The 13833-nt window shown below is 36.8% G+C and overlaps 1 protein-coding gene across 1 annotated transcript in view; it reads left to right on the top strand.

Annotated features, from left to right (window-relative positions):
- The first annotated feature begins 3128 nt into the window (after positions 1–3128).
- Positions 3129–13833, top strand: part of CPS1 (carbamoyl-phosphate synthase 1) — a 130171-nt gene continuing 119466 nt past the window's right edge. The window contains exon 1 of the mRNA XM_015539236.2: positions 3129–3265. Within this exon, the coding sequence (XP_015394722.2) occupies positions 3140–3265 (126 nt within the window). The 5' untranslated portion in view covers positions 3129–3139. The remainder of the gene's footprint in view (positions 3266–13833) is intronic.

Genomic DNA, 13833 nt, shown 5'->3' on the forward strand with positions numbered 1-13833 from the left:
CACTCCAATCTGAAATTACTTGTCATTTTATTTATTGGTCTTTCCAATTCCCAGATGATTATAGAATCAGGATGGATGGATTTTCTTCTTTTTTAATTTTTTTATTTTTTAATGTTTATTTATTTTTGTGAGAGATAGAGACAGAGAGTGATCTGGGGAGGGGCAGAGAGAGAGGGAGACACAGAATCTGAAACAAGCTCCAGGATCTGAGCTGTCATCACAGAGCCGATGCAGGGCTTGAACCCACGAACTGTGAGATCATGACCTGAGCTGAAGTTGGATGCTCAACCCACTGAGCCACCCAGGCACCCCAGGATGGATGGATTTTCTAAGTCTCTAATTCAGAATACTTAACAAAATTTTCTAAATCTTCTGACTTTTCTCTTTCATTTTGATGACTGGAAACATGGACCATAGCCTACATGCAGGGCCTTTTACTGACCCAAATGAAAGCCCATTACAACTCTCAGACCTATATTTTTCTTTAGACTCTAGAGTCATGGAATTATATCCTAAAGTTGTAGACATCTCTCTGGAAAACCATGGTTAGCTCATCATGCTTTTGGTTAACTGTTATAAAAGGTTAAGAAGCTACTTACTACTGTCTTTTCTTTGTTCGAATCATGGAGTCCTCAGTATGCTGACTGTAATATTCAATCAAAGTGTAGGGAAAGAAGGGAGAAAATATACTACAATGTTTACTGCATGAGTACCTCTGGGTAATGCAACTACAAGTGATTTAAATTTATTTTGCATTTCAAAAAATTTCCATAACCAGTGTAAGTACATGTGATTTTTCTAATTAGGGAAAAATAACCTCATTAAATATACACACACGCATATATATATATATATACACACACACACACACACACAGATATATATCTATGTGTGTGTATATATATATATATATATACGGTGATATAGAGAGACAGACATACAGACAAAGGGTGAGACTGAGGCCTAATTTAGAATGAGACTAAACCAATAAGTATTGATTCTAAGTTTTTTGTAGTCAGAGTTAAGAGTTTTCCTTCCGCCAGTTTCAGCCTCCTCTAATTCATTTTCCATGATCTTTCTTTCACACACATTTCATCTTTGTTCAAAACACTTCCATGACTATTGTGAACATTATGGGTTAAGATCAACCATTTTAAGGCCCACAAAGTCTTCCATGTTTTGATCCCTGTTCACTTCCCCACCCTATACCTGCAGCTAGGCTTTTATCAGACTGTTTCAACTTTTTTTTCCATATACCATATGATTTTCATGTGTCTCTGCTGTTGCTTGTGCCATTCTTTCTGGTTTTTTTTACCCCTTTCATCTATTTGGTGAACTCTTATGCATCCTTTAGGATAACATAGTTCAGGATCACATAGTCCTAGGCTTAAATTTTACTGGACATGCACAAGGGAGTCTTTTCTTTTCTTTTCTTTTCTTTTCTTTTCTTTTCTTTTCTTTTATCTTTTCTTTTCTTCTCTCTCTTCCCTTTTTCTTTCTTTCTTTCTTTCTTTCTTTCTTTCTTTCTTTCTTTCTTTCTCTCTTCTCTCTCTATGTCTTTCTTTCTCCATTGCATTTGGACATCCTACCATAACATTATTTATTTTATTAATTACTTATATACACTAGATTGAGACTATTTTTTTCAGTTTTCTATCACCAGAAACCATGAAGTACTTTGGCTTCAGAAAATGTTTATACAAAATACATTAAGTAAGACAGAAGACTGAGCTTAAACTTTGTATCTTTTTTTTAAAAAATAAAGTCATCCTCACTCCCCCATTTCCAGCACCCATCCTATGTACATGCAGTTTACAATCTCTGTGCCATTCTGGGTCATCTTTTCCACTACAGGAAGCATGTGGAGGGAGCTTTCATTTCTTGGCCTCCTTTGCAAGGATACCAAGAGATGATGAGACAGTGTTTCCTGATCCACACAGACACATGACTTACCTGACAGCTTCCACAAGCCTACAAGAGCCTTTGCCTGCCTGATTAAACATGGGATTGAAGGGTTACATGAATCAATTTTGACTTAGTTGAAGCACAAATGCTTAAGTTTTGAGAACTTTATATGTAACATTTTAAAAGCTAAAAAAAGTCTTGGCTTAGGACCAGTTCTTCTGTGAAAATCAACGATTGCCCTTGTTTCAGACACTCTTTATAAATCTTACAAATCTTAAGAGAGATATAAATAGCCTACTTTGCTCTGGTTGCGTCTTAGTTAATATTACCGATTGTTTTAAAATGTAAAATACAGGGGCGCCTGGGTGGCTCAGTCGGCTAAGCGTCCGACTTCAGCTCAGGTCACGATCTCACAGTTCGTGGGTTCGAGCCCCGCGTCGGGCTCTGTGCTGACAGCTCAGAGCCTGGAGCCTGTTTCAGATTCTGTGTCTCCCTCTCTCTCTGACCCTCCCCCGTTCATGCTCTATCTCTCTCTGTCTCAAAAATAAATAAACGTTAAAAAAAATAAATAAAATGTAAAATACAAAACAATGCAATAGTAAGAATGTAATATACTACTTTATTAACTCAAAAAAAAAGAACAATCTACATTTATGCAGAAAGGTTTATTGTGATGTCATTTTTACTACATGTGGTTGCATACCCATCCTTTTTTCTAAGCTGAAAATGGCAATTCTTCAGGTTTCTTTGGGAATCCAAAATCTCTTTAGAGGCAAACTAGGCATCACATCTAACACCAGTAAAAGCCTTTGATCTCTGGCATTATTATAAAGTTATTGCTCTTTAGGGTGAGATTCCTAAGGTTATCCACTGTGGCTAGGTCATTCTATTCAGCTGCATAAGCAGTTCCTTTGATGGATGACTGGTTTTCTACAACACTAGCATTATCTCAGCAGGAGAAGGTAGTGTTTGATGTTTTGTAATTTGTATTACATGTCCATGGAACATCTCCGGACATTACCTCAGGAGGAGGGGTTAAGAGAAGGAGGAGCAGTGGCTGAAGATATTTAATGACAGAATGAATGGAAATTCAAGGATTGCTGTGCAGTCAGCCTTAAACACCAGACTGCACCCCCCATCTTTCTTTCGCATTAATTAAAAAAAATCTTCTAACAAAATTCTCATAAATATAGGTAATTTTATTTAATTTTAGTCACAAATCAACATCTTCAAAATGACGAGGATTTTGACAGCTTGCAAAGTGGTGAAGACCCTGAAGACTGGTTTTGGCTTTACCAATGCGCCTGCGCACCATCAATGGAAATTTTCAAGAGCTGGCATCAGACTCCTTTCTGTCAAGGTAACAGTCCCCTACTTCTTATTTCTGATAAAGTCGTAGGGGGTATAGTTTAGCATGAGGCAAAGGTGTCACTTAGGAAGCAAATACAGATTTGTGTGCCATTCTGAAGTGCTAATTTATTAGTTTTGGCTTTAGTGTTGAAACTACTGGTTTAGTAAATGTTCCTTTTCAACTGCTCTGAGTAAAATTACGGCAACTTGCACCCAGCGTAAAGAAAGGTCACAATCCCTGTGAATATGTAACATGTAAGCGTTCTGCTTAGAAAGCAATTATTTTTAAATGCTATCAGGGCTGTGCCCTGTGCCCAGCCTGTGCCCAGACACTACCACACACAATTTGGTTCAAGAGTGAGGTTGCTTATATGTTCATGAACCACATCATAGTAAGTAATGTGGTAAGCTCTTCTTCATTGGCCCACTATAAAGTTTTCTCTTCTGAAATGTCATTTTTTAGGGAAAAAAATTGGAAGGATATCTACATAATTCTGATATTTGTTAATCACAATGTAGACATTGCCTTTTTTTCCTTTTCCTGCTTAGTCCTTCTTTTAGAAGTCCAAATTTATTGTTTTTATTTTGCAGATTAAGGCATTGAAACAATTAGCAGCTGACAATTTTCTCTCTATGAATGTATCTATAACTGAGGAGCAGGTCCAGGAAGAGAACCTTAAGTGTTCTTCCCCACCCCCACCATTGGATCATGAAATTCCAGCAGGAACTTCTGTTCCTTCCTATAATTTTATGAAGGCATTTATTACCAGAGAAGTCTGAAATTACTCTATGGGAACTTTGCCAATGAAAATCACTTTTAGTGAATATAAAGTTTAAGTGATCACAGTAGCTTTAAATAGATTGCTTTTTGAGTAGTAAGAGCTATAAAAAGTGAGGTAGAAAACAAAACAATACAAAACAACCTCTATCTGTTGAGGTAAAAATAGGCTCTAATAGTTTTGAGTGTTTTCTGCTACTACTTTGCACACTCACTGGGTTGCCTAAAAATCCTTCAAAAGCTTCCACAGCTTCTACTGCTTAGATTACTCCAGTCAGGTTTGAATAGGATTTTAGCCCTGAGTGACATCTGTAGGGCCAGGAGGTGCCTGTAGATACTTGTAGCCTCTGGTGACAGGGTGGGGAAAGAAAGGAGTAAAAGGAAAGGAAGAAGGAGACAGAGACAGAGGTGAGGAGTGAGGAGGGGGAGGGAGAGAGAAAGAAAGGAGAAAGTGAGAGGGAGGGAAGGAGAGAGAGAGAGAGAGACAGAGAGAGAGACAGAGAGAGAGACAGAACACAAGATCTCAGGAGAAAGTACCAGAAACTACCATTTTAAATAAAGAAACCCAGAAACAACCATTTTCTTAGATTTGGCTTAATTGCAACAAGAGAGCCAAAAAGGAGATATGTTCTAAACCATCATCAAAGATGCAGTCACTAGATAAAAACTCTGAGAGCAAATATTGGTTTTAGCTCAGTGTTGGTAATATCTCAAGGGTACTCATATATCACTGCAGAGAGAACAGATAGTAATGAAAATAATACCATTTACAGTTAGATGTGTCTTCTAAGACTACAAAGTTGTGTTGCTTGGAATATCTTTTTCTTCTTACAAAAACAGGTAGGCAAGGATAGGCGTATCTCCGTCAAACACAAGAAACGGAGAAATTGAACGACTACTTAAAATAGCATAGATATGATTGAGATTAGAAGCCAGTTCTCCGTGATCTTAATAAGTGCTCTATATGCCCACAACTACAGCCACAACAAAATGATTTAATTATGTGGATAGACTACAGTGAAAGTAGTTCTTCTAGCTCACGGTGGCAGATCTGTTTTAAAGGTCTGCCAAAGTTCACAGCTAAGAATGACAAATTTGTGGCAGGAATAAGCCATCATTTCATGATGTGAAAGTCATTACTCACACTCAATCATTACTGGCCAGAGTTTTGGAGGAAAGCCAGGCATGAGAAATAGAAGTTCTTGAACTTCACGATAGTAAATTACAATTCTGTACAGCAGTCCAAGGGGGCTTGTGTTTTATTCACTTATTTTGAAACACTCCTCTACCTATCTTTCTTCCTGCCTTCACTTTTAAAACTCTGCTCTCTTAAAAAGTTATATCCAGGGGTGCTTGGATGGCTTAGTCAGTTGAGCGTCCAACTGACTAAGGTTATTAGTTTCACAGTTCTAAGTTCGAGCCCCCCATCAGGCTCTGTGCTGACAACATGGAGCCTGCTTAGAATCCTTGCTCTCCCTCTCTGTCTGCCCCTCCCCCTCTCATGCTCTTTCTGTCTCTTTCTCTCAAAAATAAATAAGTGTTAAAAAACGTTGTATCCAACTTTACTCTTTTTTAGATGGACATCATATTTAAAAATTTCTTCGAACATTTATTCATTTTTGAAAGGCAGAGAGAGAGCGCAAATGGGGGAGGGGCAGACAGAGAGGGAGACACAGAAACAGAAGCAGGCTCCAGGCTCCGAGCTGTCAGCACAGAGCCCAACGGGGGGCTCAAACTCACGGACAGCAAGATCATGACCCGAGCTGAAGTGGGCCACTTAACCGACTGAACCACCCAGGCGCCCCAAATGGACATCATATTTTAAAGATAGCAAAACTAGGGGCGCCTGGGTGGCTCAGTCGGTTAAGCGGCCACTCTTTGCTCAGGTCATTATCTCACAGTTCGTGGGTTTGAGCCCCGCTTGGGGCTCTGTGCTGAGAGCTCAGAGCCTGAAGCCTGCTTCAGATTCTGTGTCTCCCTCTCTCTCTGCCCCTCCTCCATTCATGCTCTGTCTCTCTCTCTCTTTCAAAGGTGAATAAATGTTAAAAAAAAAAAAAGATAGCAAAATTTACTAAGATGTAGTTACATAAGGGTCAGTAAAGGGCAGTGAGAATAGTTACTAAAGGTTTGTGGCAATATAGCTAGTTATAGCTAGTAAATGGATTGTAGAGGACACCCTGTGGTCAGATCTATAAACATTGCCCTATAAATTGGTTGCCTTCTCAATGTCTGAGGAGGTCACTTTTCTTCTCCCGTTGGTGACAGAGTGGGTTTGACGACAGCAGTGACGCACTTGTACTTTTATGTGGTCCTTCCTTGCATATTTGTTTTGTGGCCAATATTTACAAAGTGTACCTTGCTAATAGACATAGCTGTATTTCACTTACAGGGAAGAGGAAAGAATTTCAAGGTGCTGTACATTCAAAGGAATTAGATATCAAGGATAGACAATATAGAATTGAAAATGTTCAGTGCTCCTTATTTACATTCAGCCTGTTGTAGTTGTGTTATGGAAAACACACTGGATGGGGAATACAAAGGTCTGGATTCTAGCCCCTCTTGTCCATTTATCAATGTTCTGAACTTGGTTAATTCACTTATCCTCTTTGAACCCAAATTTTGTTATCTGTAGTGTAGAAACACTTCTTGACTTACTCAAAAGATCGTGGGACCATCACACATGATCAGTGATTAAAAATCTACAAAATACTGTAAAAGCAAGCCCTGGATGCTTAAAAAAAATTCTGTCCTCTATATTTTAGTAGAAAGATTTAGACAGATTAGAGTTGCTTCATGTTTTTCATGGACTACAAATTATTGCAATGACAAGATGTCTGATGAAAATACTCAAATATTTATAATGATGGTTTTTTTCACCTTTGCCTTAATATTAAATATATCCCTATGAAGATATTGCTTATAGCAAATTAGACCAAGAACTATGAAGCAAATAATCTTTTTTCACTATTTTGAATCCAATTCCAAAAGTCAGGATGTACATTCTAATATCCTATTTAAAGCTTCTATCCTGGGAATATATATATGAAGAATAATAAGTGGAAATAAATGGATGGTAAGTGGATAGTCTCTGATTTCAAGAAACTTCTAAATTAAAGAATTCTGAATTCACAAGTCTTGGAATGTTACCAAGACTAAATAGTTTTATTTTTACTTGCAAATGAATTTGGAAATCAAATGTATTAAATTGAAAAGGTTAAGTTCCCAATGAATAGAAAAGTGTTTAATAGGTATCGCTTCTAATATTAATCCACTTGTTTTTAAAAATGGTGACCTGTGTTACAATTAAGCCAGGAACCTAACAGTCCAAGTGTCCTTCTCTCTGGTACTTCAGATACAATTGAGCCGCAGGAGTCATTATTCCCTTTCAATGGTTTTCATTTTGTAAGATTTTATATTCTGATTCCAACATAAAACTACCTATTTAGCTCAATCTTGAGGAGCTATTGTCATTTGATTAGAAATTGGCAACTACAAAAAGTCCCACAATTAGAATAATTTAGCTATATTGTAGTAGCTTTAAAGACATTCCCAGGAAGTCGGGTTCGTAATTATATTGGAACCTCTTTGTACATATTAGAGATGGGGGTAGGGATAGGGTTATCATACACTGTCAAGAATAACTATTGTATTAGACTTTTACTACATACAGATATGTGTTAGGGCTGGACTTCATCCCTGATGATGCAAATTTTTGAAATAATAGAGTTTCTTTTTGTAAATTTTTTTTACTTAAAAAATTCTTTTTTTAATGTTTGTTTTTGAGAGAGAGACAGACCGTGAATGGGAGAGGAGCAGAGAGAATGGGAGACACAGAATCTGAAGCAGGCTCCAGGCTCTGTGCTGAGGCTCTGAGCTGTCAGCACAGAGCCCGACGCAGGGCTCGAACCCACAAACCGTGAGATTAGGACCTGAGCCTACGTTGGATGCTTAACCTACTGAGCCACACAGGTTCCCCAAAATAATAGAGTATGTTTCAATCCCAGATGAATAGTTGAAGAATTAGTCTGGGTGATAAACAACTTTATATATTTTAAGTGGACAATATTTCTTTAATTAGGAGATAACTTCCCTTTTAAACATTTTTGTTTATGTACTCTATTTTTTATATCCCCTCCCCCCTTCTAAAGTATAGATTCATTTGTTGGTCATCAATAGTGCCTTGTCATTTTGAGCTTCTTGCCATAAAACTGTTGAAAAAGCTGTACCAAACCGGGCTTAGATGAGGATAAGGCAAGTGAGACACCAAAGGTGCCCCATGGAAGGAGGCCATCACTAGCAGGGCCATGGTGTGCCTCCTTCCATGTTACCCGATAGGCACCTCATTTCCTTTATCCGCATCCCAACCCTGGGTAGGAAGCTAAGAAATCTGGTGGGGGAAATGTCTGTAGAAATAGCACTAGTCTTGGCTTCCTGCTTCCTTTTCTGGCTGATGGAGACTTGAGTTTCCGCCTGACCATGCTTAACAGAATTAGTTGTGGTGTAGAAGTGAATGTAGGTTCTGTTATTGTGGAAATAGAGAACATTCCTTTGCCCTCCCATCTTCATTAAACCTTCTTCACATTTCTGACTTGTACCAAAGGCTGGGGGTTTAGTAGAGAGTTTTCAATATCTCTTAAGCAATGGTCATGCCAGACCCCACTTCAAGGCTTCAGGAGTTTGCTATGTAAGACCGAATGTCCTTGATGTGACTAGTATTTTCTAGGGTATTTATAGTGACCAAGGATTGGAAGAAAGCTACAAAAGCCAGCATCAAACTCGGTTTTGGACTCCTCAAAACTCCTGGTTTACACTTGATTTTCTTCATTTGGTCTAAATGAATTCAACTCATAAGAATATTTTTAAGGCCCCTCTGTTCTTTTTCTTTTTTTGTGAACTTACTAAATGCAACATATCAATCTCTTATATTTCACAGGGAGATTATTGGCTAACGTAAAGTTCTAACTTCAATCAATAGGGTGGATGTATCACTAAGACTTTTACTGAATAAGTTTTATCTATGATTTAGAACTAAATGTAAAAGCATATTAATGTATTACCATAAAGTAAAAATTAGCTTACAATATTGGAAACCCCTTCTGGATTCAGAACAATTTTACCACACAAAAGATGCTCGTTAAGGTGCTTGTTAATAAACCTACATTTTATGAACATATTTTGTAATGGAATTTTTCTAAATGCTATATTTTTATTTAAAATGAGAAACATAACTAGAATAAAAATTACTTTTGAATCTGACTCATTTGTTTACAAATGTCCAGAACAGAGAAGTGTTCAAGTAAATTAACCTTGTGATTCCCCCCCCCCACCAACATTGGCTTATGTTTAACCAAAGGCAGATAACCTAATATTAACTTAGGATGTTGTAATTGATTGATTACCACTGTTACAGTACTTTTAATTGTTGAAGTGGTAGGCATAACTGCAGAGAAGTCTCATTAACTATTCCACACATAGAAATTGTGCCTTCATTCCGAATTTTAAGTATCTACATTTTGATAGTACAACTCTAAGAATGAAAAATAAGATTTAAATTACCAATAAAGAACACTTTAAGATTTTGACTCTTACCGTATTATCTATGCAATAATACATTGAAATAAATTCTAGTTTTAAACTTCTTCCTTTCCCAAGCTTGGTTCAGGTGTATTTTATTTCTTGAGAGGATGAGTATCGATGTAAAATAATCAGGTGAGCCAGAAATCAAATGTGTTATATGGCTCTAGGCTTTGGTAAAAATGAAAATAAACACATGGGGCTCCTACTTTTTTTGATACACAAATAATTTACATAGACAAATGATTTAAAGCAATACAGTCAGATTCCCAGAGTAAATCATTTTCATTTCTATTACTAGCTTAAGGGGATTATTGCAGCTATAATGTTATATATTCACATTTTTTATGGGAGTTGTTGCTAAATTAGCTTGAGGCTTTGTGTCCAGAATATTTTACTGGTAAGTTCTCACACCCAGGAGAAGAAACAATGTAATTATTCCCATTTCAAGGATGTGTAAGTGCTGGAGTTAACACAAGGACACATGGATGCCTGTTTTGTACATCAAGTGAAATATACCTGTAGCAAATCTGGTTAGAATTTTAATTAGGCCCAAACACCATATGGATTTTTTTTTAATTTGGCATTTTGTTTATTCTACTTATATACTTGAAGCCATAGTTAGTTGTTTAACCTGGCTTTGGAATACTCTAAATCATATCTCCTGCTGTAATGTTATGGCTTACTCAAGAGCCCATTTATATATGAACTTTGTCTTGACATAAAATGAAATATATATATTTTTCTCTCCTTTGTTCTCCTTTTTTTGGTTGCATTTTGAGAGCAGATTGTTTAAGTGAAGAATTAGTAAGGATTTTTGCTTTATATAGCCATTAATAATTCTACAAATATTTCTACAAATAGGGCAATGCCATTTATAGTTGACATATTTCTTCCACTTCAACCAAAGTATTGTCATGTATTATAACAAAACATGCTATTTTTCAGTTTTCAATTTGTTTTTCTCATATAGTCTTGTAAGCTTCACGTATGCAGAAATCTAATGTGATAGGTGTTTAACATTAGCAATTTTAGACTTCAAGAAACGTCTCATTTTGACTGGTTTCCACTGTCTCAAACTAATAGATCCAAAGAAAAATGCCTCAAAGTAAAAGACCAATATCTTCAAAATTAGCCCAGAATGATGTTAGGATGTGGAATGATTAAGGAACAATGACTGGATGACTTTTAATAACATGATACTGAATACAAAGGAAAAGCCTACAACAGCAACGAACACTGGACTCTTTTAAAACTTTTATAGGTTAAATTATAAATTATGCCTGAATTTTGACTGTTACTTCCTATGCCTCAGCCCTCTAAATCAGTTGAGCATAGCACCAGGGACACATTTTCAAACCTTTTTGAAGGAGTATTTAGCTGTGTGACTCGAATTAACAGTTGTTGCATTGTTCTTATCTTGGAAAATGCTTTGAATCATCAACCCTTTTAAACCACATTTCAAACGAAGAGTATTAGGGTATAAAATTTTGGTCATCTTACCAGGAAATCAAAATAGACTCCTAAATGTAGATTTGCAATGAATTTTGATTTTAAGGAAAAAATCAAAAGCCCTAAAGAGATGAAATGTTCAGAGGAACTGTCACATGTGCTTACAGAATCACAGTTTTGAGATCATTAAAAAAACAAAAACCAAACATCTTATGATATGATAAAGCAACAATATCAGACTCCTTGGAAGAAAAACCAACAAACAGAGAATTTGTTGCAATTTCTACTTCTATGCAAGCTCCCTCACGAAAATGTATTTTCATCAGAAATTACCTACAATTTGTGAAAGAATCCTCAGGTTTTATAAATATTAGAAAGCATGACACCCAGAGTTTGTGCAGTTTATTAAAAGTTCCATTTAAAAAGTAATATAAGAGTAAGTATCATGTAGAAATTTATGTAATTCAGGGGCACCTGTGTGGCTCAGTCGGTTAAGCGTCCAGCTTTTGATTTCGGCTTAGGTCATGATCTCACTGTTTCATGGAATTGAGCTCTGTGTAGGACTTTGTGCTGAGAGTGTGGAGCCTGCTTGGGATTCTCTCTCTCCCTCTTTCTCTGCCCCTCCCCTACTCTCACTGGCTTTCTCTCTTTCTCTCAAAATCAATAAATCAACTTAAAACAAGAGAGATTTATGTAATTTAGAGAAAAATACAATTGTAAAATAAAAGATTAAAAATGGGGTAATTACATATACACAGGAAAATTCCATTTTAGCATATTGAGATATTATGTGTGGGAAAGTCTACACTCTTACGGATGTTCCTCCTATACATTTGCAGACAAAAGTAATATTTAGTATTAATTGGACTTGGGGACTACTAATTTCAGTCTTTATCCTTCAAAATCATATAAAGTCACCAAGATACATAATTTTGACCACTTATTTTATAATCTATCTGGCACCAGACCACAATATTTGTATGCTCCACACTAAAAGAAATCAAACTATGAGTATGAACTAGTTTTAATGCATATTTCTTGCTATCCACATTGGCTACAAACCCTTTGGTGAGGTGGGGCTTATATGTGTGTTTTGTAAACATAATTACATGGATAGGAGAAAAATATAACTTTGAAGAGGTGGAGATAATGTTATTAATTGCAGACACAATTGGTTCAAGGTTAATCAAGAGATCTTTAGAAGGTTGAGGGAAGTGTATGTGTATATGTATGTGTGTATGAATTTTATTTTAGGCAGCTGCATGTTGAACTTGCGCTTAGTGGCACCCCAAAAGTGAATGTCCAGCCCTGGACATTGAGCAACTTAGGGGTACCATTAGCCTTGGCCTAAGAAACTTGACTGAACTTTAAGTGTTTTCAAGTGTCAAATTCACTCAAAATCTAGGCTAATTCTTACATTTTAGGGATACATGCAGAAAGGAAACCATTCAGGTGTCTTGCAATGTTTCATAGTTATCTAGTAGTTTCTGGGCTAGAACCCAGAAAAAGTAGATCTTTATTTCTTGAGACTCCCCAAAGCCTTTGAATTCTTATCTAGACTCATTTGGCTTAAGTGTCTATAATGAGTTAGGTTCTCCAGAAGAAGACACTGAAATGGTATTTAGGGAGCCAGATATTTATTAGGGGAAAGAGTTGAGCAGAGAAGTAAACTGTGATACAGGTTTGACAAAGCCTAGGTCAACCTGACAGAAAGCGCTTGCCCATCAGAGTTTCCTGTGTTGGGCCTTGGCCTTCAAATCCCCGCCTGGCTCAGTGACCAGTGTGGCCACGGGGCTCTCCATGCAGGGCATGTTGCAAGGAAGCTCTCTGCAGTTCAGGGAGACCCTGAAGGATCTCACAGCTGATGATTGTCCACTGACCTCACTCCTTGCAGCAGGGCAGCATGTCCTTCGTGAAGGGGGACTAAGGGATGCATCTCCATGTTTACAGCATGTATAGTCCTAACAGTCTTGAGAACTTGAGGACTCAAGGGCCTGGAATTCAGTGTAAAACGTTCTCAAAGTATTCTCCTGCGATTACAGGATATAGCTGATGTCTTGACATTTCACTTTGACAGTTTAAAGATTTACAGATTTTCAGACTTAATTCTTAGTTGACTTGGGTGCGTTGCGGTTCATCCAAGGCAGTTTTGAAACAAAGCTCTCAAAAATAAATTCAAGTGAGTTCATAATTGAATTGTGTCTTTTCCCCATTTAAAAAAATTGGAAAGAAGAAATAGAAGTAAGCTTAGAAAAAGAAAAAGGGGTAATACATAACTCAGTTTAAGCTGAAATTTTCTACTTGGCTTTAAACAGAGGGATGTGATAAAATGGTAGAAGGTTGTGGGTTATAAAACACACTGATTACGTTCAGAAACCGCTGCTTTTTCATTTACTAGTGGAATGATCTTGACCCCTCCAAGCCTCAGTTAGCTCTTCTATAAAATGGAGATCTTAACATTACCTACCTCATTGTTTGTTTTTTTTTTTTTTGTGAGGATTAGATGAGAAAATACATTGATAACTTTAGAAACAGTGCCAAACACATCATGTTAACTATTATTAATGAGGCCTTCGGGAGGGGGTCAAGGTGGAGTTCTCAGTGATGTCAATGTGCTCCCAAATCCTATTTTTCCAACATAGCTTCATAATTCTATTTGAAATAAGATGTCTTTCTCAGAACAGTAGACATTTATCATTCAAGTCTATATATGCAACTTTTTGGTGCAATTGCATATAGACTTTAATAAGCATAAATAACTATATATGCCATCA

This window comes from Panthera tigris, chromosome C1 (genome assembly GCF_018350195.1).
Source record: "Panthera tigris isolate Pti1 chromosome C1, P.tigris_Pti1_mat1.1, whole genome shotgun sequence".
Lineage (NCBI taxonomy): Eukaryota > Metazoa > Chordata > Mammalia > Carnivora > Felidae > Panthera > Panthera tigris.